Source organism: Protopterus annectens, chromosome 2.part2 (genome assembly GCF_019279795.1).
Source record: "Protopterus annectens isolate FY-2018-M chromosome 2.part2, PAN1.0, whole genome shotgun sequence".
Classification (NCBI taxonomy): domain Eukaryota; kingdom Metazoa; phylum Chordata; order Ceratodontiformes; family Protopteridae; genus Protopterus; species Protopterus annectens.
The window spans coordinates 835,969,993-835,994,736 of record NC_056730.1 but is presented as its reverse complement, the minus strand read 5'-3'; the positions used below and the strand labels follow the sequence as shown (position 1 = coordinate 835,994,736).

General features: G+C 40.2%; 1 protein-coding gene across 1 annotated transcript in view; it reads left to right on the top strand.

The window, feature by feature from the left end:
- The window catches only part of CETN3 (centrin 3), a 703,216-nt gene that overhangs the window by 86,722 nt on the left and 591,750 nt on the right, over positions 1-24,744 (top strand). The window contains exon 2 of the mRNA XM_044064177.1: positions 3,520-3,655. Within this exon, the coding sequence (XP_043920112.1) occupies positions 3,520-3,655 (136 nt within the window). The remainder of the gene's footprint in view (positions 1-3,519; positions 3,656-24,744) is intronic.

Genomic DNA, 24,744 nt, shown 5'->3' with positions numbered 1-24,744 from the left:
GAAAGATTGCAGACATAAATGTGGGATTGGGAGATAACATAGAATATGGGGAATGAACAGTGTTTAGGAATAAACAGTGTTTAGGAATAGCAGTAGTGAAGACTTTAAATGTGATATTAATTAGAATGGGAAGATTAACAATTATAGATTTAAGATGGCAGCGTGAAAGGTTTATAGAATTGTACCTATATATGCTTATGTGAGCTGCAGAGAAAGAGATAATTTATTTCAGAGGATATTGGATTATGTAGTTGTAAATATGATTGTGATTTAAGGAGGAATAAAAAGAAAATAGTAAAAAATGTAAAAAATGTGGAAGTTATGAAGTGTGGAAAATTTGTTATATGGAATAAAAAAACATAGACATATAGAAAGGGTACTTTAAAATCTGAAATGATTACTTTATAGTATCAGAAAGAATATTTGTAATGGAACAAAAAACTATTACAGCAGTTTTTTTTCAGATAATTTGGCAATATTGTTGGAAACATATGACAGAGAATATATAAAAATAGGAAAGGGTATTGAAAGAATAAATGTAAAGGAATGAAATTATAAAGGAAAGAAAATAATTATGAAAGGATCTATGAAAGCATTGTGTGATAGTTGGTCTGAATGGTGGACTACTTTTAAAAGAAAATATAAATGGAGTCCTGCGCATTGGCAGGATAAAGTAAGAAAGAAAAGAAGGAATATATTAAAACATACAGAGATGCTTTAGAGAATAATAGAGAATATTGCAAAAAAGAGGCATTTATAGAAATCATGGTAAAGTTAAGGCATTATTAAAGTTAAGGCGTTATTATGTAAACAAAAAGTATTTTACAAGGTAGGAAGAAGTATCACCATATTTAAGCAAGATCGTGAAGGAGGATAGTACTAAGATAAGGTAAATCAAAGCTAAAGAAGGTTATTTAGAGGAAAAAAAATATTATGGAAATTGTTGCAAGTTGCATGGAAGAAATGTTTACTTAGAAAAAGGCAGAAGGAGCAAGGAAATGGGAGATAAAAAAAATCTCCAAACAAATTAAAAGAGAATTTGAAAAGAGATTAAACACTTTTCGAATTCATATAAAGTAAACAGTTAGGTATAGTATCTGCAGCAGGTCCGGATTGAATTGTATTTGAAATGTGTAAAAAATCTTGAAGACTGGCAGGAGAAGTACTTATTATGCGTGTTTAATATTTTTTTAAGTTGAATTTGTTTATTTTAAGCCACTGTTGAGTACTGTGAATTTTTTGGGGGGGTATATTAAAATTTATATTGAAAAAATGAGAAAATGAAGATATAAAGAATTTGAGATCAGTAGTATTAAACAGCGCATACTATAAAAATGAAAATAATGCAGAAAAGATTTGTGAATAAAATTCAGTATAGAATTGAGGAAATTGTATATGGTACGAAAGCAACATTGTATATTGTGGGAAATAATGGAAATGTATTATAGCAATGAAATTAAGCAAGCACGTATAACAGTGTATAATAATAGTAAAGCAAGAGTCTTAGTGAATGGTTAAGTAAAGAAATTGACATGAGTAATGGTGTAAGACAAGGCTGTCTGAGCAGCATTGTATTTGCTTCATTTATGTATACAACAGTCAATGAAATTAATCATAAAATGAATGACAATTATGTCATTCATGCTGATGTTGAAATTCCAGTTATGATGTCGTATGCAGATGACATTATTATAACTACTAAAGAAAGGTTGAGAGAAGTTGTATTTTATTTAAAGTCATGTCTATTTCATTTAAACAAATAGAAAAGCAAAGGAATGGGATTTATAATAAAAATAGTAGGTGTACAGCTGTCTATGCGCTCATAAGGTTGTGTTCACATGAACCATAGCTCCCCCATCAAATTGTCCGTTGTTTTGTATTTGTAGGATTTGGGATGTCTATGCAGACTACCAGAAGTATATTAGCACTATCAGTCAAAATTTCCACAAGAACTATTTTGGTTTCTTTGAAGTAGTGCAGTGACCTGAGGATGACAGGAGATATATGCGAGCACTTTGCAGCCCACTTTTCCCTTTATTTGAGGTTTTCTTTTACTCTTCTTCCTACCTCAGGTAATGAAAACCTGAAATTAAGACTGCAGTGCCACGCAGGTCCATTTTTTTCCTGATATGATTATAGTATTAATGTTGTGCATCTGAATCCAAGCTTTTAGCTCCTTTGACTTGGCAAAGGCTACAGAAGTTAAGTAGAGGATTTGATAGGCATCCTGGGATGTTAGGTGGAGTATCTAGCCTTACTTGTCTAGGGAACTTGACCCACTGTGAGTTTTCGTAGTAGTTTGGCATGAGTTTCATCCAGTGTAGTTTTTGGGTCTATATTAGCAACTTGAACAGTCGAATTGTTGAGTGCAAATAGATGGACACATATACATTGATCTACCTCTTGACCAAAATGTGTAAACACTGAAAAGCATAATAGCGAACCATCAGAGTTGGCCAGCACAGCCTCCCTGCCTCCATACTGAATACGTAAAGTAAAAGACGTGATTGCAACCCTACAACTAAAATCCATAATAGTAATTTAATATAATATTTATAATATAATAATATAGTATAATATAATATATGTTTGTTGTGAAATTTAGTTGCAGGGTTGTACATTATGTCTTTAACTTTATGTATTCAATGCGGAGCCAGGGAGGCGGTGTTGGCCAACTATGACAGTTCGCTGTTATGCTTTTCAGTGTTTAAACATTTTGGTAAAGAAGTAGATCGAATTATATGTGTCGATCTGTTTGCACTCGACAATTTGACTGTTTGAGTTGCTAATATAGACCCTACTTTCAGACTGAGATTGGTGTACAATTGGCATATCACTATAATAAGGAAACAAACTTGGCTAAATGTTTCATCTGAAAAGGAGTACCAGGTCAGTACTACAACCTGAATGCTACTTAGGGAAAGAACCACAGACTACCACCATGTGCTATCTGCTGTGCCAATGGTTTTGGGAATACTCAATCTGGTGACTCAGTTGCAGAGTCCAGAGTTTATTCCTATTGTCTGTAGACTTGGGTTTAATCCTTTGCAATAACTATGTGCTGTGCTTCCCATACTTGAGGGTTCATTTTGTTGTCCTCCATGTGCTTATCACTTGACTTTGATCATGTGACTTAAGACAGTGATCTGAGGCAATTGGGAAATTGAGATAGGCTCTTTAGTGGTTTCCTGGACAGCATATCCAGTTACTGTGAACCAAAGTGAAAGAAATTTAATTTTTAAATGTATCTGTATATAAATGAGATAAACTTTGCAAATGAAACACTGGATTTTAATAATTACAGCTAACTCTACAAAATAAAACAATGTTCAGAACAAGAAATTAGGTTGACATATTTTTTTAATGTAATCTGAAGAGCAGGTTTATTAATCTGTGTGCTCAAGTAGAAATGTATTTACAAATCTGTACACTTCCCTTTTGCTATAAGCAGTCCTAAAGCCAAGATGCAAATCTTCCTCTGTGTATTGTTTTTTATAGTTATTCCCTTTCTTTTTATAGGACTGAATTTGCAGCAGACAAAATAAAAAGAAAGAAAAAACGTGAACTTACAGAAGAGCAGAAGCAAGAAATTAAAGAAGCCTTTGATTTGTTTGATACAGACAGGGACAGAGCAGTTGACTATCATGAACTGAAGGTAACAGTCTTCAGAAGAAAAATTAAAGATCATGATTTTTAAGCTATGTTGACTGGGTTCGTGCTACTGTTTTTCAGGGGAGACTCAGTGGTATTCACACTGACTAGGATAAATTTGACTACAGCACTGGGAAGAGGTACTGTGGGATCTTTTACATCCACCTGAGGAAGTTCTTGTACTTCAAAATTGATACAGGCTGTGAAAACATGAAAATACATGTAAACATGACACTGTTTACATTACTAACTTAGAAGACACTGTTTCTGTTGTACATACCTTATTCCTGCTGTTTGAGTTTGAATATTTTCATGTCATTACTTAGTGAGCCATATAACTGTCCCTTGCAAAAGCTAGTGTTCCTGTGGGCTGCCTGTCAGAAGTCCCTGGGGCTTGATTTTGTGAGCGCAGAAAAGGGGACAATACATTGCAATTCCACATTCCAAAAAGTCATTATTAAAATTCCCTTGCACACGATTAAAGCAAACAAGAGGAAGCAGGGTTGCTGCATATCCCACACCCCTATTAACTCTGTATATTAACTTTGAGTTTGCCTTGCTTTAAAGGAGTAGGAATAGTCTAAGGTACAGCAACTTTGGACTTCTGAGTATATTACCCCCCCATTTGTATACATTTCTCCCGTATTCTGTAAAACGGGTTCCACTATTGTTAGCATTGCAGTTGGAGGCCTCAGAATTGGAAGACACACCCTTCCCTATGCTCTTTCTTAAAGAAAGCACAGCAACTGGTCAGTCTGAAAGTTCCCTGTCTGCAGTTGTAACAGCTGTCCCCAGACATGCAGATGATTGAAACATAGATGGTACAGCTGCATATGCACAAAGTGGTTTGTTTGTATTAATTGCACTAACAAAACTGAACTGGAAGAGGTTCTGGTTTGAGCGAAAAAAGTCAGCTTCTTTACAGTCTATAAACTTTAGGCATTGAATCATATCCACTGGCATGCACTTGAACAGTTTGCTGTTTAGCTGGAGTAGCAGGGGTAAAAAATAGTTACTGCCAGAATAGAAGCTGTGAAAGTAACACTTTCCCAGAAAAAAGTAGCTTATGTTCTTCTAAAGAGGAAAGTAAGTTATGTAAGTAATCTTAGCATAGCAATAGATGTTTGAATAAATCAGATGTTCTGTAGTCCTATCTCACCTTCATTCTTACATATGGGATCGGCTCTGACTCTGCCTATTTACAAGCTGGAAGTCTTCTAGTTGGCTTGTGGGTAGGTAGGTATCCCATGGTGCACCAGTACAATCCCCAGATCTCGTTTGACTTGTCGATGAGTTCGGTTGTGCTTCTCTTTGGCTCTGGCTAAGTGTTGCATTTACTTTTTCCAAATATTTTGGCTCTGTTTAGCTTAAAATTGTAAAAACTGTTACTGCTTTATTGTTAATCAGTTAGCGTAGTTAATATTAGTGTAGTTAGCTTATACTTGTGCCATTTGGTGCAATCTTTGGCTTTTGGCCTCTTTTTGGCTTAGTATTGGTATCCTAGTGTGCTGGTTTTCTTATACTCCTAGAATTAGTAGCTGTAGGTGCCTTTTGCTCACTGTTAGACTGTGTGTGTTAATAGGATAGTCTAGTGTTTTTGGCGGCTTCCCACTTGTTAATTGGTTAGCATTGTTGGATTTGCTTTCATTGTTAATGGAACTACATTCTGTTAGTTCTTGGCATAAGTTTGAGTTTTTTGGATTCCAGCTTATTTTGCTGATATTACTGTTGAGTGTGTGAGATTCTATACTTTCTGTAAACTTCTAGGTCTGTTTTAGTTAGAAGATCTAGTTTCTTCGTTTCCTTTCCTGCCCGGGCTAGGCCCGTTTAAGTTAGAGGACCTAGTCCTCGTGGTGTCTTTCTCCTTCCTGCAGGGCTAGGCCCGTTTAAATTAGAGGACCTAGTCCTCCTTCTCCTTTTTCTCTGTCTGCGTGTGTCCTTTCTGTAAGAATGTCCAAAGAGAGTAAGGATCATAAGCCATCTGGCTTTAAGAAGTGTATTAAGTGCTCTCAAAAAATTTCCATAATGGATGGTCACGGTAACTGCGTTTACTGTTTGGGGGCCATCCATTTACAGGAGACCTGTTATTTTGCCATGCTTTTAGTCCTATGGTGTTGCAAGAGAGGAAGAACAAGCTCATCCTAAAAGCTCTTTTTAAACCTTCCTTTGAGGAAGATCTGTTTAGCTCTTCCTCATCTTCAAAATCCACTAAGGGAAAGTCCAAATCCTCTAAGAGGCCCTCTCCGGCATTGGCTGGTGTCTCGGAGCCACCTCTTAAGATCACAAAATCAGACAAGTCCACTGTCTCATCAGCTCCACAGACCTCTGTGCCGACTGAGAGCAGTATTGTGATTACAGGGACGGTTCCAAGTATTTCAGAGCCGACCAGTGAGACTCTTTCTCTGAGCTGGTTTATGGATCCTCTACCAGCCTCCTTCATAATGAAATCTCCGATACCTCACAGATCCCGCTCTCCTACTCTGTCATCCAGGTCTTCCAGGAGTTTATCAGAAGAAGATGTGGAGAGGGTAGTGCTGAGACTGTTGAAGTCATCTGCTTTGTCTAAATTACTGTTGGCTCTGACCCAGTCGGTTCCAGAGCCACTCGAGTTCGTTCAACCCTCTGCAATCATTCCTCCTCTGAGCCATGCCGGTCCTTCGGAGCCGGAGTGTTTGGTACCACTGGTGGAACCTTCAGCTCCAGCTCCCCCTGTGGCTGTCTCGGAGCAGAGTTCTGCTCCGACACTCTCGGCATCATCCGTAGTGTCTAGGGGTCGAAGCTCCCCGGTCGGCCCTGACAGGGATGCTTGGAACCAAACTTCTTCGGTTCCGAGTCTTCCTCTCGGTGAGTCAGTTACGGTGAGTTCAGACCCTATGTAAATCTCGGAGCCGATAGCTCTGGAGCAAGTGGCATCCACTGTCTCCTCGGAGCCAGGGAGGTCTTCGGAGCCGGAGAGATTGGCATTCGAGATGATGAGGAGTGTGCTGTCCTGATCGTGAGCTCCTACCAGAGGTACCGGCACTCTTCCCCCTAAAGCACCTACTTCTGTCTCTGCTCCTACTCCATCCATGGACAGCAGAGACCCTCAGGAGCCACCAGCTGGTGGCCCCCACTCTTCTGTGATCTCCCCGGAATGTCCTTCTGAGGAGCCCCCATGGAAGTGAACATGTACGAAGAAGCATGTAGACACCCAGGATGAGTCTCTGACCTCTGACACTGACCTCGAGGAGTCAGAAGGGTCCCCCGAGTCGTCCTCTGATGAAGTCTCCTTCGTAGACATCCTGGAAATTTTTAAGCAGAGGTGCGGCAGGCCCACTGTCACCATTTCTGATGAGGAGTCTGTGTACCCGAAGGCTTTTGGGTCTCAACCTTCAGCCTCTTGGGTGTCTCCACCTTTCGACGAACTGATGGAGCTTGTTAGTTGAAAGGTGTGGGATACTCCTGATGCCGTAGAGCCAGTCCCCAGGAGACCAAACAAGTTTCTCTCTGCCCCTCCTGAGAAAGATTTTTTATCTAAAGGTGTTCCCATAGATGCCATGGTGGTGGCGGCGGCCAGTAAGAAGGAGCTAGCTGAGACTTCTTCTGTTCATCTGCCGAATAAGGAGTCTCAAATGATGGACAGGTACGGGGAGCGTATCTTTAGTTCAGCGGCATTTACTCTCAGATCGCTGAACTACCTTACTCACTTCACAAGACTTCAGAGAGATCTCCTTAAAGAGTTAGGAGATTCTCTCTCTACAAGGTACATTGACTGAGGGAGTCCCTGACAAGGTTTCTGCCCAGTTGTCCACCTTGAACTCTATCGTCAACTCTTCCATGTGGCTTATTTTGTATGCAGCTGATGGAGCAAGTAGAGCAGTGGATACAGGAATTTCCCTGAGGTATCATTCCTAGATGCGTTTAAACTTTGCGGAACCGTTCAAGTCTACCAACGCCTCCTTTGACGGTTCCTCCTTGTTTGGATCCAAGGTAAAGGACACTCTCACCAGGTGCGAGCAAGAAGGAAAAACATTCTGCCATGGGTGTACGTTTTATTGTTCCCTCTAGACCATACCCTAAGGGTCAAAGGGGTGGTAAAATGCGGTTCAAAAAGTCCCAGAGGTTTTTCAAGGATGCACAGGGTGACTCCTCCTTCAGAGGCAGAAGAGGAGGAGGAAATGGTAGACATCACCCTAGAGGCAGGGGTGGTCTGCAAAACCAGGGAGGTCGTGATTCCTTTCGGGGCTGGCCTTACCAACGTTCCTGATGTTGGGCTCAACTGTGCTTCTCTGGGACTGGTCGGGGTTGCATTTCTTTGTATCCAGAAGCCAGGCTGTGTATCACTGAAGACAAGTGGGTACAAAGAATTATTACCAGAGATTATGTCGTATCCTTTTCTCTTCCACCTGTTGTTCCCAAGAAGATCCCGGATGTTCCACCCAGTCTCAGGGATCAGGCAACTGTGGAGGTCAACAAGTTGCTGTCAGAAAGAGTCATCCAAACCGTTCCAGCAGACCAAATAGGATCCGGAACTTACTCCAGATTCTTTCTACTACCGAAATGTGCAGGGATTGGAGGCCTATTCTGGACCTCAGCAAATTGACCGAATCAGTAAAGAAGGACAAGTTCCGGATGGTGACACTGCAGTCTATACTCCCGTTATTAGGGAAAGACAATTGGATGTGCTCAGTAGATCTCCAAGACGCCTATTACCACATAAAAATGGACAGGGCATTGAGGAGTCATTTACGCTTCCGGCTGGGAGCCAGTCATTACCAGTTTCGTGCTCTGCCCTTTGGTCTCACCACAGCCCCCAGGGTGTTCACCAAATGTATGGCAGTAGTGACAGCTCACCTGAGACGTCGAGGATTCCAGGTGTTTCCATATCTGGACGCCTGGCCCGTGACCACCCCCACCAGGCATCTACTTCTTCAGACCAGGGACGCTACTGCTCAACTTTGTGCCCAGCTGGGAATTTCTATAAATTGGGAAAAATCTGCCTTATTGCCCTCTCAATCTGTGATTTTTATAGGCGCAGAGATAGACACAGTAGACATGTTGGCTCATTTTCCTGCCTGAAGGGCACAGAATCTGGTCCTTCATATTCGGCGTCTTCTTCCCTTATGAATGGTCAAAGCCAAGATTATTCTGCAACTTCTAGGGACCATGGCTTCCACCATATTACTAGTGCCATTAGCCAGGTTACACATGAGAATTCTTCAGTGGTTCCTGTTGCCCCAATGGTCTTTTCAGCACCTCCCATTATTTCATCACATTCTGCTGACAGAATCTTGCAAGAAGGGACCTCCTTTGGTGGACACTACCCAATCAGTTAACCACGGGCACCTCATTTGTCCCTCACCAACCCGTTGCTACTGTGACCACGGATGCCTCGCAAGGTGGGGGGTATTATCTTGGCAGGACTGTCCAAGGCACATGGCAAGATCATGAGGCTCACCTGCATATCAAGGTTCTAGAGATGAGGGCGGTGCTCCTGGCATTGCAAGCACTCCACGACCTTCTGCCTCTGGGGACTATTGCAATACAATCAGACAACATGTCGGTAGTATGGTATATCAACAAACAGGGCGGAACCAGATCTTACCCACTCTGTCGAGAGGCCATCCAAGTTTGGAAATGGGCGATAGCTTCCCAGTGTTTTCTGGTGGCAACGCACATTCTAGGGACAACCAACGTGATGGCCTACAAGCTCAGCAGGGCAATCCTTATGCCTCACGAGTGGTCTCTGAAATGAAACAGCAGAACAGATTTTCCGCAGATGGGGACAGCCTTGCTGCGACCTCTTTGCTAGTCCAATCAATGCCAAATGCAGCAGCTACATCTCCCTCATCCCCCCTCCGGGGGGGGGTCACAGAGAGACGCACTTGTTCACGATTGGCCCCTGGGTCTCCTGTATGCTTTTCCTCCCTTTTTCTCTCATTCCTAAGGTTATTCAGAAAGCGAAACAGCTGGGAAGCAAACTTATCCTCATTGCTCCTTACTTGCCTCGTCAGGTTTGGTTCCCCTTCCTCGGGCCTATTCTCCTGAACCATCCTTGGATCCTGAACCCAGCTCCAGACTTGTTGACTCGCATGTCAGGTTCGCTCCATCCCTCCTTACATACCTTCAATTTGACAGCATGGCTGCTCCAGTTCCCTCCCTAGTCAGGCTTCACGACTTCTCACCCTCCGTGACTCATATCCTTACGTCTTCTCATAAACCTTCTACTGGGAGACTATATTCCAGTGAATGGAGAAAATTCTCTGTCTGGGCTGAGAAACTGAATGTTGACCCTGACACTGCCTCCATTCCAGTGGTTTTGGAATTCCTGTCAGAGTTTTTCACCAGGGATCTGCGGCTACCACTATTAGAGTTCAGTTGGCAGTGACTTCAAACTTTCATCTAGGTTTTCAAGATTTGAATCTGATGTCACATAAGCTGTGCAAAACCTTCCTTAAAGGTGCCACAAAGATGCCACTTTAAGACCCCCTATCAAGAACCTGTTGCCTCATGGGATTTACATTTTGTGTTGTCCAAATTGAATTCTCCACCCTTTGAGCCTTCCCATTCATCTTCTTTGAAATTCCTGTCCTGGAAGACTTTGTTTCTGGTGGTTATCACGTCAGGCAGACGGGTGTCAGAGTTGCAAGCATTGTCTGTTAAACCCCCTTATCTGATTTTTCACAAGGACAGGGTGTCCCTTTGTACTAATCCCTCCTTTGTCCCCAAGGTCTGTTCCCATGCCACGTTGAATCAATCCATAGAGCTTCCAATGTTCTTTCCAAATCATGCCAATGCAACTGTATACAGGTTTCATCAGCTGGATGTCCATAGACAATTACGTTTTTATTTGCACCGGACTAAGGAAATCCGATCAATTATTTATTTTCTTCTTTGAATCCAGGCCAGGTTTACCAGTTTCCAAAGTGACACACTCTCTTATTAGATTTCTAGCTGTATAGCTTATGTTTGCAATTCTGAGGGTAGACCTTTACCCTTTAAAATTAAGGCTCATTCTACCAGATCTCAGTCTACCTCTGCAGCCTTTCAAGCCAACGTCCCACTTGATAATATTTGTGCAGCAGCTACGTGGGCTACCCCTCATACTTTTATTACTCATTACAAATTGGATTTAACCTTCAGGGGTAGAGCTTCATTTGGTTCCATGGTACTCAGGAGTATTTTTCCTTGAGCCAGCCAAGAATAAGGTGCTAGGTAAGCTGTCCCATATGTAAGAATGAAGGTGAGATAGGACTACAGAACATAAAGAAGTTGTGTACTCACCATAACGTTCCATGTTTGTAGTCCATATCACCCTTCATTCTTACGAACCCACTCTCCTACCTCCAACCTGGAAGTACTTGGAGACAGAAAAATATTATTATCCTTTTTATGGAGACCTTTTAGTATTGACTTCTTGGTACAGTTGTTATTGTCTCTCCTAGTTAGCAGCAAACAAGATCTGGGGATTGTACTGGTGCACCATGGGATACCTACCTAGCCACAAGCCAACTAGAAGACTTCCAGCCTGTAAATAGGCCGAGTTGGAGCCGAGGATCGGCTCCAATCCCATATGTAAGAATGAAGGGTGAGATGGACTACAAACATGGAACGTTACGGTAAGTACATAACTTTTTTTTTTTTTTGTGCAGTAATCTAGGCTATACTGCACAACCTCCAAAGATCGGACTAGTCAGCCAGCTTTCAAAGCTTTAGGGTACCACCCATGTATGCTAGTCACTGTACAGCTCAAAGTGGGACAGTAAAAAGTCTGTGGCTAGAGCACCAAAACTTCAGAACTTTTTGTCTCAGTTGACTGAGGCTAGAACTCTACCAGGTAGGAACAGTAATAATAAAAATCCCACAATCTGGTAATAAAAATAGCAAAAATGAGACGTGTAAGAGGTGTGGATGGAGGATGCAGCTACTGCAACAGTGATCTATTCAAACATCTACTGTTATGGAAAGTTTACTTACACAACTTACTGTGTTCATCATTAGATCACTGTTACATTTGCCTGAGCTACATGGGATGAATCACTTCAACGAACCAAGTAGTTGCACAAACTCTGTACCAAAATAAGGAAACTACACTCCTTCGCTCCTCAAAAACATCCAGTAAAGAGACCGGTAACACTGGAATAATAGACTTTATTAATGAACTTAAGCTTCTTTGTGAGCTTTTCGTCAGTTTAAAATTCACCAACTTCCTCAGAAACACTGAAAGCGTAAAAACGGAAAGAACGTCACTTAAAACACCACTCATTTAAATACCCTTTCATAATGAATAAAGCAATAAATATATAATCCCTAGTACTGATGAAATTGAAATAAAGTGAAAACAATAAAATAAAATAGAATAACTAATGCTACGCCCTATCTCATGAGGCTCTTTAGTCTCAATATGCAAGAAATAGACAGCCTATCGTTGATACCCGGATGGTGGCAGGCATCCAATCTTAGTTGCCATAGCAGCTCTCTTCCCTCTAAAATGAGAGAATCAACGGCACCCCTGCCATCCGATCTAACATGATCAATGATAGTAAATAAGAAAAGGTGGAAAGGATTTTCCTTTACATGTTTTGCCAATGCATTTTCTACCTTACCTTTTCTAATTGCGTATGTATGTATGTTCGTAGATTTAGTTTTCTATCTGTCTTGCCGATGTAGAAAACTGGGCAATGAGAACACAGGGCTAAATAAACAACTCCTGAACTGGTACAGTTGAATCTACCTTGAATAGTATATCTAAATTCTCTGGTGACAAAAGATGAGCCCACCATAATAAAACTTATAGTACCGGCACATGTTACATTTATACATGTCAGATCTTGCCAACATAGGCTCATACTGGGACTCTAAGATATTTTTTAGGTTTTTACCCCTCCTGAATGTTATTTTGGGGAATTCCCTTGCATTTGCTGTACACAGCCTATCTTGCATGAGATATCTCCAATTCTTATAAATAATAGAAATAATATCCTTTACATCCACATTATATGTGAGAGTAAGACTAAAGGGGTGGATTATCTTGCTAGCTTTAACTGCTGAACTTGTATTCTCACTGGTATTGGAAGAATTTAATATGGGAACATAAAAACCTGACACCCGCTTATTATGGATTTCACAAACCAAGTCCAAAATTAGATCAGCCGAGTACCCTCTCCTTGAGAAAAGACTCTCCATGAATTTACATTCATTAACAAAGTCACTATCTCGAGTCACCATTCTCGCAGCCCTCACCAGTTGCCCCTTAATGATCGATTTCTTTTGAGAAAAAGGGTGACAACTGCTAAATTGGAGGTAGCTGTTAAAGAATGTTTCTTTGTGGTGTATTCTAGCTTTGTAACGATTAGTTTCCCTCTCTTTAGAAAGATCAACATCCAAATAAGAAATTCTGTCACTTTCCACGTTGAAAGTGAATTTTAAGAAATCAGTAGAAGAGTTGGAAGTGATTTAAAAGTATTTTTTATTTATTTATTTTATTTTACATTTGTTGACTGGGCTAGTCTGGCTGGATACATGCCCATTTTCAGCAGAGGCCCGAGGAGAAAAGCTCCACAATATACTGGTACATTACATAAAATACATTACTATAAGATACAACTTATATATGATAAATGACTAATTGAATGTAGGATATTAACAATACAGATTTTTTTTTTTATGTACAGTTCTTAAATTACATAATTTTACAGAATATGTATAATACTTAAAAAAACTAAAATACTGAGTAGAATTCCCATCCCCATGTTATTAGGAAAGCAGGGTAATAATTAAAGAAAGAAAAGAAAGAAAGAGAGAGGCACAAAGGTCTATACTATATAGTATTGACAGTTATGATAAAGAGATGTTATAGGAAAAGTAATATCTAAGTGGATATGAGCTACAGAGGAGGAGTGATACAAGTAGTAGAGACAAGTAGAAAGTAATGGAGAGGGAGAGAGGAGAGTTGGGTACTAAAGTCAGTCATTGAAATGGTACCTTAGTTGTTTCTTGAAAAGTTTTGATGAGCCTAGGGAGGTCAGTTCTATGGGAAGTTTATTCCAGTAAGAGCCAACAACATTTGTAAACAAGGAGTCCCAGCTTTATTGTGTGATTTGAGGAGTAGTGACCTAGTTTGTTTTTTGAGGCGGAGGGAATAAGATCTTTGTGAGGGTGACAGGAGAATTTTATAGGTGATAACTAACTGGTGGATTTCTGAAGGTTTGATTTTGAAAGGTTGATAAAGGATGGGGAGGCATACAGTAATGTAGAGATGAGATGAGTTTGGGCTAGAGACACCCTGCTAGTTGGTGTAAGAAAGGGCTTAAGTCTATAGGGCACCTATCTCTTTTATTTACAGCTTTGATGGTTAGGAATCAAAGTTCAGTTGATTATCTATTGTAAAACCTAGCAGTTTAGTTGAAAAGTCAGGTGTAATGATAGTGCCATTATCAGAAACAATAGAGAAGGAGAGGAGGAGACAGATATGTTGGAACCATTTTTCTGCTGCTGTAAAGACTTTTTGGCTTTTGGGAAGAATGGAGTTCAGCTGGAGATCCAGCAGAGCAGATGAGAGTTGAATCGTCTGCATACTGAATACATGTGGATGTTGGGAGTGAAATAGATAGGTTATTGATAAATATGGAGAAAAGAAGGGGACCTAGGATGGATCCTTGAGGGACATATCCTTCAGGTAAGAGTCAAACCAGTGCAATGCCATAGAGTCAAGTGAGAGAGATTTCAAAGTGTCTAGCAGAAGCTGATGGTTCACCATATCAAAGGCTTTAGACAGGTTTTTGTTGATATTGTCTGTGAAGGAGAGAAGAGCAGTAGAAGTGCTATGGGAGTCTGCTAGTAGGCTATTAGGCTATGGGACGGAAATTAATAAGCTCATTAGTGTTTCCTCCTTTATGCAGAGGAATGATGTCTGCTGCTAGTTGTAGATATTCGGCTGGTAGTTGGTCCGCTGATGGAGTGCATGGTTTTAGCTTTGAGAGAATTTAACGTGTAGGTGGTGAGAGGAGACTTAAATTTTTTTTTGTGGGGGGGTATTTGAGGAGAGAGGAGAGGTTTGAGGGGGGGAGGGGGGGTGTTTGGTGTGTTAGTGGTGACTGTTTCAGAGAAAGAAGTTGTTGAATGTATTGATTATATTGGGGAGGGGTTTGAGCTAGGTTAGTTGGAGTAGGTGTTTTGGTATTCCCTGGATGGAGCAGTTTGTTGATTCCTGACCAGAATTTTTTAGTAGTTATTGTAGTTATTTCTCCTTTTAGGATGTTAAAAATATCATCCAAAAAGCGTGTATATAACAATACCTTTTCCTGAAATGGAGGATATGTAAACACATATTCCCTCTCCCAAAATGCCATCACCAAATTCACTACACTAGCACCGCATGGAGAATCCATAGGTACCCCGATTTTCTGTAAATAGTATTTGTTGTTAAAGGATACGTAATTGTTGGATAAAATTATATCCAGCAATTCACTGACCAGTTGTATTTCCTCCTTGGGTGTTCCTTTAACATTCATCAAAATCGGAGTCTAATCCAGTGCCACTGTATGAGGGATAGAAGAATATCAATCCCTCACATCTATAGTTAAAAAATAACTATCAGTTCTATAAGGGGTTTGATTTACTCTTGACAAAAATGACCAAGAGTCCTTTGAAATCTGAACTTCACTCGCTACATATTTCTTCAAAATAGAATCAACCACCTTAGCCCCTGCATAGGTTATGCTCCCTCTAGCACTGACCAACGGGCGCATAGGGGGGGGTCTTCAAGCTTTTTGTGAATTTTGGGAGAACCGAAAATTATAGGAATTTTAGGTGCTGATATAGATATGTAATTAAATAAATGTAGATCTATTGTATTATTAATAAATTTATCGTTATAATCTGCAATTCTAGCAATGCCTATATTTAACTCGTTCTTAGATAGTTCCTATTAAGTGTCAGTAGACAAAATATCCTCCATTCTCCTGATATAATCACATTGGTTCATCACTACCAAGCCTCCCCCCTTATCAGGTGCCATGACTCTAACTGGTGCTTTACAAAGAAGATCCAAAAGATCTCTTTCTATCTTACTAATGTTAAATGTTACATCATGGGATAAAGAGGGTGTGCATAATAGATGACGGATGTCCAGTTCACAAATCTGTTCGAACACTTCAAGTGATGGACATAAAGGAGGATTATAGGTACTAGGGATGTTAAAAACACCCAAATCTATAGAACCCTGGCCCAACAAGAAGAGCAAATTTAACTTTCTGACAAATAACTTCAATTCTAGTAAAGTTTTAGCCAGATCCGCCCTTTTGGTAGGGACGAAATTGAGGCCCTTGGCTAATAATTCCACCAGTTCACTGGAAAAGTGAAAGTCAGAAAAGTTATAGATGTTGAAGTCCGAATCAGCATTGGTAGTAATAACAAATGTCTTTCTAGAAAGCTGGACTTCTACATCCTGGGACTCCTCTAATTCCTCCTGTTCCTGGTCTTCCGGCCCTGGTAGGAGGAATGATGAGAGGCTGAATTCTGAAAATTTGACTGGTCTGTCTCCTGGACAGTAAAGGAAGCTCGCTGTTGTTGAGCCAAACTATCACTCCCTCAAATTTCCTCTCCAGGTGATGAATTATCAGACCCCCCTTGGATGGTGACACTGGAATTTGCCCTCTCTTTCATGATGGAGTTCCTAGTTCTTCCCAAATTACACACACTGGAAGCCAGATAATTACCTTGTGAAGGGGACGTTTAGGATATGCTGTACCCTCCCCATAGGCTTTAATGTCCCTTTTGAGTTTTTTTATTTTTGTTAGCTGTGATTTTGTTGATATATATTGGTCTGTACTGTTAAATGACCTCTCATATTCGAAGAGGTAACGATGGAATTTAAGTCGTTCTTGATTTCCACATCCAAATTGGTTATTTCTTTAGTTAAAATATCAGCCGCCTGTTGGTAATGGTCTTTAATCAAGTCCATCAGTTCAAAACCATGCATGTCGAACAACTGAATCAAGTCTGAATGGAAAGTGGATCCCTCCACCAACCCCGTAGGGTATTGCCAGGACCCAAGACCTTTGGGGACCACTTTAGCTAGTTTACACTCATTGAAATAAGCCACTTCCAGCTTAATCTTTTTCAATTTCATCAGGCTGTGATCCAACATATTCAATTTAGATGGCAGATCTATAAATTCGGACATAACCTGAAGTCTCTGTAGTTAACCCTTGATTATCCTGTAAGGAAACTGGGCGACTGAGCCACGTAGTAAGATTGAAGGACTCCGACTGATTGTTGACATTAGAACCAGCAGCAATATTAGAATATAGTGGAACACTTCGCCTGGAATATATGTTCTGCATATTTTCACCTTGTATGCCCACACTGGGTACTGGATTAAGACCTTCCTGTCGGTTAGCTCCACCTGTGCTGCCATTGAGAGAGCCGTTATCTTCCAAATTGCCTGGTCGCCTAGTAGAATGAACTCTGTCCTGGTTGTCTCCATAAACATTCGTATCTAGTGGCGGAATTGTGACGCTCGCTTCAGGGCTCCCTTGGGACTCCATAAAGTCATTGAAACGGTTTGGATCAAAAGTTCCACTAGTTGAGTTAGACAACGAGTTGTATCCTCCGAAGCAGTACCAGAGGGCAGTAAAGGGGTAGTATCCATCTCAAAACAAAACACTTCAACGAACCAAGTACTTGCACAAACTCTGTACCAAAATAAGGAAACTACACTCCTTCGCTCCTCAAAAACATCCAGTAAAGAGACCGGTAACACTGGAATAACAGACTTTATTAATGAACTTAAGCTTCTTTGCAAGCTTTTCGTCAGTTTAAAATTCACCAACTTCCTCAGAAACACTGAAAGCGTAAAAACGGAAACAACGTCACTTAAAACACCACTCATTTAAATACCCTTTCATAATAATTAAAGCAATAAAAACGCTAGAAATAATTGGAAAAAACATTGGAATACCACTATATAAAAGTATGAAAAAACATGAAACATGATTCCCTCATACTAAATACAGTATATCTTACTTCTGCTTGAAATAAAAATATGTAATCATTATAAAAATCATTATAAAATTGCAACACGTGAGTCCATGATATCCCACTAGTTAAATCTAATGGTATTCTATTGAGCAATAAATATATAATCCCTAGTACTGATGAAATTGAAATAAAGTGAAAACAACAATAAAATAAAATAGAATAACTAATGCTACGCCCTATCTCATGAGGCTCTTTAATCTCATGGGATGAATACCAGAGCTCAGAAAGAAAGGAAGGAGGAGTATCAGAATCTTTGAGCTCTTGGAGAATAATTCTAGCAAAGCCTGATCTGCACCTAGAAAAGAATCTAGTTTGTAGTGCTTGGTAAAGGTGTTTACAGATAACCAAGTTGCTGATTAGTATATTTCTGGAGTTCACCTTATTCCAAAAAGCCACAGAAATAGCCACAGTCTTGGTAGAGTGGGCTTTGACTTTGCCTGGAAGTGTCTTGCTGTGGTGAGTGTAACAAAAAACAGTAGCATGAGACAACCATTTAGATTAGAAATTGTCTGTTTTGACACGGATTGTCCCTTTTTCTTTCCTTCCTAGGAAATAAACAGTTACTCAGAATTCCTGAAGGTTTTTTGAGCTGACATTGTCATAGCTCTCAACCTTCCATCTCCAAAATGAGGAACACTCGCCTTCATAATGTGGAATAAATGGGCAAAATGTGGAACACATACTAATGGCTTACTAACAACTTCAACTAGGAAGGTCATAGAATGGTTAAAATATGCTGGTTTTACTTATAAAGAAGATCCTTTAATGAATTAATATGATTAATTTCTATTTACCATGGATTTCACTTAAAAAATTCCTAACACTGAATGTGTGACAGACTCTTTCAATATGGAACTTTGAGGAACATGAACTTTTTAAGACCCCAAATGAGGTACGTTCCTCGTAATGAGTTACACTTGAGAGGTATGGAGAGTGTCGTATCTGAGTTGCCTGTGAACATGCTGAGTAAATAAAATTCTTTCTTCTTTTTTTTCTTTTGTTATAGGAAGAAAACAAAGAGATGAGTTACCTGGCTCAGTGTAAACTCAAACAGCCTTAGATGTAAAGGAAATATTTACTTTGTGTTACCCTATCTCTGTGAAAGATTTGATAAGGGTGACTTACCATAACAGCTTGTAACTCAGGTACTCATCTTGTAGAGCAATGAGTAACACCATTTTCCAAATAAGAACTTCAAATAGCTTTCTGAGCAGGTTCAAAAGGAAATGGTGCAAGATGTTATTTATTATGATCACTGCTGCAGTAGCTTTAGCTGTATGGGTTGTATCCTTCTAAGGCCAACTTCCAAAGCTTAAGGCACCTCCCAACATCTGCTGTTGTGTGGTAAGATTACTTACAGAACTTACTGCCCTCATTTTCTAACTTTGAATTGCAGTCAGAAAAGCATGCTTCAGGATCTTCTACCGAACTTGACTACTTGATTCTGAGGAAAGTGTTGGCATCACATTTTCCCCTGTAAATAAATGTAAAAAGATGTTTCAGCATGATGAGAATTAAATTCCAGTTGCTTAGAAAATGTATTATGCTTTGTTTAGTTGGATGTTCCTCAGTCAGTAACTGTTCTTGTTTTACCTGCTTTATGAAATGTTTCTCTCACACCTTTGCAGTTTACCTGACAGTCAGCCTCCTGCTCCTAGAAAGGCTGATAGGTTGTAAAGGGTTCCTCCCATTCTAAAACAATGTGCTAGACATGTTGCTAATGTCAGTTCCTTTCCATCTGACAAGGATAGGACAGCTTTTGGCAGATTTGGGATGTTTATTCTGCTTCTATCTTCTATTTTGACGTTCAGTATTTAAACTACTGAGCTCATATTTTGGAAGTTTTTACTTCAGTCTGTAGATGATGCGAATAAGGTTGATTGTAATATTGCTTCTGCGGAGGCAAAACAAATTCTTGAATGCCTCTTTCATTTCTGCTTCTCATGTTGTTAAACATGTCTTAAAGTAGTTACAAGAAGATTTGCTTGGTTACAGTCTCCATATGGAAGATATTGACAATGAAATGTTAAATTTTCACTTGAACAAGGAAGATGTTCTTCATATTGATCACTGCTACAGTGGCTTTAGCTATGAGTTATATCCTGATATAGCAGCTGGCCAGCTTCCAAAGGTTCAGACCATTTTCCATGCATCCAAAATGTCAGGCAGCTTGAGCTGACTAAAAGACAGGTTTGGGCTTTTTAGGATTAACGGTCAGCTTTTGCTGTTCTTTGCTGGGCAGTTAAGTTCCCTTTGGAGAAAAAACTTTCATTTTTATTATTTGTGTTGCTGTTTTATCACTTTTGTCTTTAGGAAAGTTATTTTAAAAATAAGAATGTTATGTCTTAATGGACTGGCACAAAACTGTAACATACTTTTAAAAGGAGTTCTCATTTTTCCTGTGAGTTTAAAAGTGGTGTAAAGTAAGCTGAAACATTTTTTCCTCTGGATAAATTGTATTTATTTTGCCTTTTTTTTTTTTTTTTGGTTGGCATAATATTTTGAAGTACTTTTTATAGTGTTTTTCTGTCAAAAAATGAACCTGTAGATTGGTAGTGTTTACCAGTATTTGCTGCTTGTCTTCCCCAGGAGAGGGACACCATTTTCAGCTTCACCATGGAACAGACTACTGGTCCCATGGTCTGTCCTTCTTCCAGCCACAGAAAAAAAGTTAAGCAAACAGTCTTTGCCACCACAGCAGGCTAGCAGTTTACATCAGCAGCAGGTGGGTAACTTGGCTGTGGCCATTTGTTGCACCTCACACCACTGATCTTTTACTCAGGATCCCTATGGTGTAACACCTGCAGCCACTATGGGCCAGGAGTTAGCTACATCCTCTGTTGCTGCTGGGGTTCCCTTAGTGGGTAAAAGAGAGACCCTGTTTTCAGTCCTTGAAGATGGAACAGAGCAGGTTTCCCAGTTGTCAGAATGATGTACCTGTCCCTGGGGAAGTTGCTGCTGCCATTAGTAACACAGTTGTGCCCATTTTTCCTGTCAAAAGAAACAGAAAAACAAGCATGGGCATGTATCTACTCCTCAAATTTCTTTGGGTAGGAGTAGTTTACTGGGTCTGGCTCATGGTTTAATTTAGGCTACTGATCCTTTTGTAATTTTTTTTCTTGATAAGAGGGATTTTTCTTTTCCCGAAGAGATTCAAGATTCTGAATCAGAACAGGAAGATGCAGGGATGGATAACAGGGTCTTTTCCTCAGATTTCTGATTCAAACTCCTGTGGGGGATTCTTTTACTCTGGGACTATTGCCAGAATGTGCCAGTGTTTTCAGTCAGAGAACACTGAGGTTTCCCAGTCTCTCAGAAAATACTGTGAGTTTTTACGGAAGGATTTTTTCCAGATCCTACACTCATTTCTCCTGTCCTGTCTCCTTTAGAGGAATGTGTATTACTGCCTGTGGTTTTCCTGATATTCTGCTAGCTGTCCTAAAAAAGGCAAGTAGAATGTATAAAGTTAATCAGTCTTTTAAATTTTAATACAGTATTCCCAAACCTGACCCAGCTGTTATACCTTTAGTTGATTCCAACGCTGCTAAGCACTTCCAGTCCTACTTGTTCTGATAAGGATGGAAAAATTATTGATGGGTATGGGGAAGAAAGGTGTATACTTCTGCAACTTTGATTTTCCGAATTTTGAATTGTCAGGCCCATATGTTAGTTTGTTTTGTCTTACTGTGAAAGTATGAGGTTTCTTGTGAGGGAAATCTTTTAAGTAACTTAGTTTCTTTTATTGTACAGGTCATTACTCATTGTTTACAGTGTGTATGACTGTGTTGATGATTCTTCTTTCTACAGTGACTGGTACTGTTTTGAGGTGGTTTGCATGGCTGCATTCTCAGAACCTCCCAGATGATGATAAAACAAGAGATTTTTTTTTAAATTCACCCTTGGATAGAGATTTAGTGTTTGGCCCCTGTGCTGCAGAGGTGATCAAAAAGTGTGATGAAAGGGGCAAGCTGATGAAGGGAATCTCTTTTTCAGTCCTCCTTTTCCAAATTTTCCAAGGGATTTTCTGTCTTCCCACCCAATTTTTTCAAAAAAAAGCAGAATAAACAGTCTCAACAAAATACAGGTAAACATGTTTAAGAAGAAATGGCATTGGCATTCCAGAAATATGTCTCAGACCTCCCAAAACCAAATACAGTCCAATAAGTCTGAGTGAGTGACTGTACAAGATCTTGTGACCCCCCCTCCCACCCTGACCCCTTTTTATTCCAGAAAGTCTGAATCTCCATTTTTTTTTTTCTTTAGCAACAGATAGTTTCAGACAAGTGGGTTCAGACAATCATTCATCAAGTTTGTGGATGGCAGTGGGAGGAAATTCCTTCTTTCCCAAGGGATCGTTCCTCATCTTCCAGACTCTTCTATTTCCACCAGTTCTTCATCACATGCTGTCCCAAGGAGTGATGGAACCAGTTCCTCCTTCCCAGATGGGGAAGAGTTTTTATTCAAGGATGTTCCTAGTGCCAAGGAAAGCAGTGCTTGAAGACCAGTTCTTGATCTTCCTAAACCTGTTTGTGATCGTGCCTAAATTCAAAATGATGTCACTTTGTAACCTTGTTACATGTTCTTCCTCTTTCAAGTTTCCTGGTGACAAGATGCTTTTCACCTCCCTATTTATTTGGACCTCAGGTGTTTCTTAAGGTTTTGTCTATATAGATCACATTATCAGTTCTCTGCCTTACCCTTTGGACTGACCGTGTTTACATAGTGTCTAGCTCCAGTAGTAACTCATTGCAGACTACAGGCTAGCCACATTTTTCCATATTTAGACTTTCTTAACTTTGCAGAGTCTTTTTCAAACTGTCAAGAATCTCTGTTTTGGGTGAGAGATCCAAGCTGAGATTGCAAGAAAATATTCAAAAGTCTTCTTGACTCATTCAAACAGCATTGTGTTCCTCATATCTTAACTGGACATGTCAATTCAAAGAGCTTTTCTTCTACGGAAAAAAACATAAATCTATATCTAGATCTATTTCTAAGGTTTTCTACTCAGACTTCAGTCACTGCAGGGGAGTACCTCAAGAGTTTGGGTCTTATGGCCTCTGTGATTCTTATGATAGCTCTGGCAAGACTCCACACTAGAAGGATACAGGCGTATCTGAAATCTCTTTGCTCCCAGCACTAACCCCCTTTATATTTAAAATTTTCAGTGCTGGGGTTTGTCAGAAAATAAATCATTTTGGTGAAGGCACTAGATATCATTAAAGCCAGGTCTCCCCTTCTCCTTCTCTGCTCCAAAGCAGTCAGTCACCAGAGACACCTTGGACTTTGCTTTGGGAATTCGTTTTAGGAAGGATAAAAGTGCAGGAGGTGTGGGACACCAAGGACAGACACAAGCACATAGATGTCAAGGAGATGCATGCCTTTATCAATGCTCCCAACTGTCTGAATTGTTTTTGTTCGTTGGGGCCTCTTCATATAGTTAGACAATGTCACAGTTATGTGGTACATTAACAAGCAAGGAAGAACCAGGTCGTACCCACTCTGCAGACTAGCCATGTTTGCTTGGGATGTAGCTTAATGGCATAGTCTCACTCTACAGGCATCCTGCATTCTGTCAGAGCAAAACTGTGTGGCAGACAAGCTGAGCAGGACCAGGGCAGACCCTCACAAATGGAAAATAGATCAGGTGGTCTTCCAGGATTTGATCCATCTGTAAGGAGTTCAAGTCGGCCTCTTTGCCTCCTCTCTGAACAGCCAGCTGGCAAGATTGTATTCCAGGACTCCATTCAAGAAGACCTGGAAGAAAGATGCCTTTTTTACTTGAATAGGAATGTTCCTGTATGCTTTTCTACCCTTTCCACTAATATCCAGAATATTTGTGAAGATTCCAAAGGAATCCCTGAAGATCGTTGTGGTGACTTGCTCCTGAGCCAATCAACCATGATTCCCCCTTCTTTTGGAAGTAGCCAGAAGCAATTACCACAAGCTTCCTCAGACTGGGATCTGCTTGCATAAGAACAGAGTGAAACACCCCCACATCAAGCATCTTCATTTGACTACCTGGATGATTGGATCTTAATTCCTTTTAGGCACATGTTTACTTAGGACATTAGCAAATGGGGAAAGGTTTTCTAGTTGGTGCCAACAACATAACCAAAACCCGATGAGGGCTAGTTTTTCTGTGGTTTTACAATATTTGTGCGAGTTACTATTCAGTGTTTTTTCTTATTCCTCTATCAAGGTTCACGTATTGGCTGATTTAGCTTGTCTGCCCATGGATCGTGTTCTTTCAATGCAGTATCATGTCAAAATGTTTTAAAAGGATTTTTCATAAGAGGCCTCCAAATAAATTGGTGGCTCCTCCGTGGGATTTTAAGTTTGTGTAGAGAAGCTAACGCTTGCTCCATTTCAACCAGCTAATGTGGATGACTTGAGGTTCTGAACATAGAAATACTTTTACTGATTGCTCTGACCTTTGCAAGAAAGATATTTGAGTTGCAAGCTTTTATGGTGAGTCAACACTAACTTATTTTCTAGGGACAGGGTTTCTTTGAGAAATAATCCATCTGAAGTAGTTTATTTCACTTGATCTTCAACCTGTGGGTACCGGATCCATAGCGGATCCAAGCCGACAAGTTCACTAGCAAATGCTCCAAGCTCTTCCCCTAACCCATAATACACCTCCACTACCTTCCAACCCCCAGATCTCATTTGCCGTGGCTTGCCAGAAGCATCGTGATCCTGAGCTCCAAATTTGTGAGTTGGGTTATTTGATAATTTAGCAGTTTTGTGATAGTTGGTTGAGTGTTAGTTGTTAGTGTAGGTTCCCTCTCCTCCTCCCCTCACTGGTGCATCGCGTTTTAGGGTTTTTTCTGTGGTTTTTACTGTTAGTTAGTTGATGTGTTGCTTCCCCTCAGAGTTCTGTGTGCCTTTTGAGTGTGTGGTGAGTGGGTCTGAGTAGGAAATAGTTGTTTTTCTTTTTCCTTCTCTTGTTTGTGTGTGCTGTTTTTCTGTAGAGACATGGCTGACCCCAAGCCGGTCTTTAAGAGGTGCACTGAGTGTGGCCACAAATTGTCACCAGCTGATGGCCACACCCTTTGCGTTTTTGTGCTT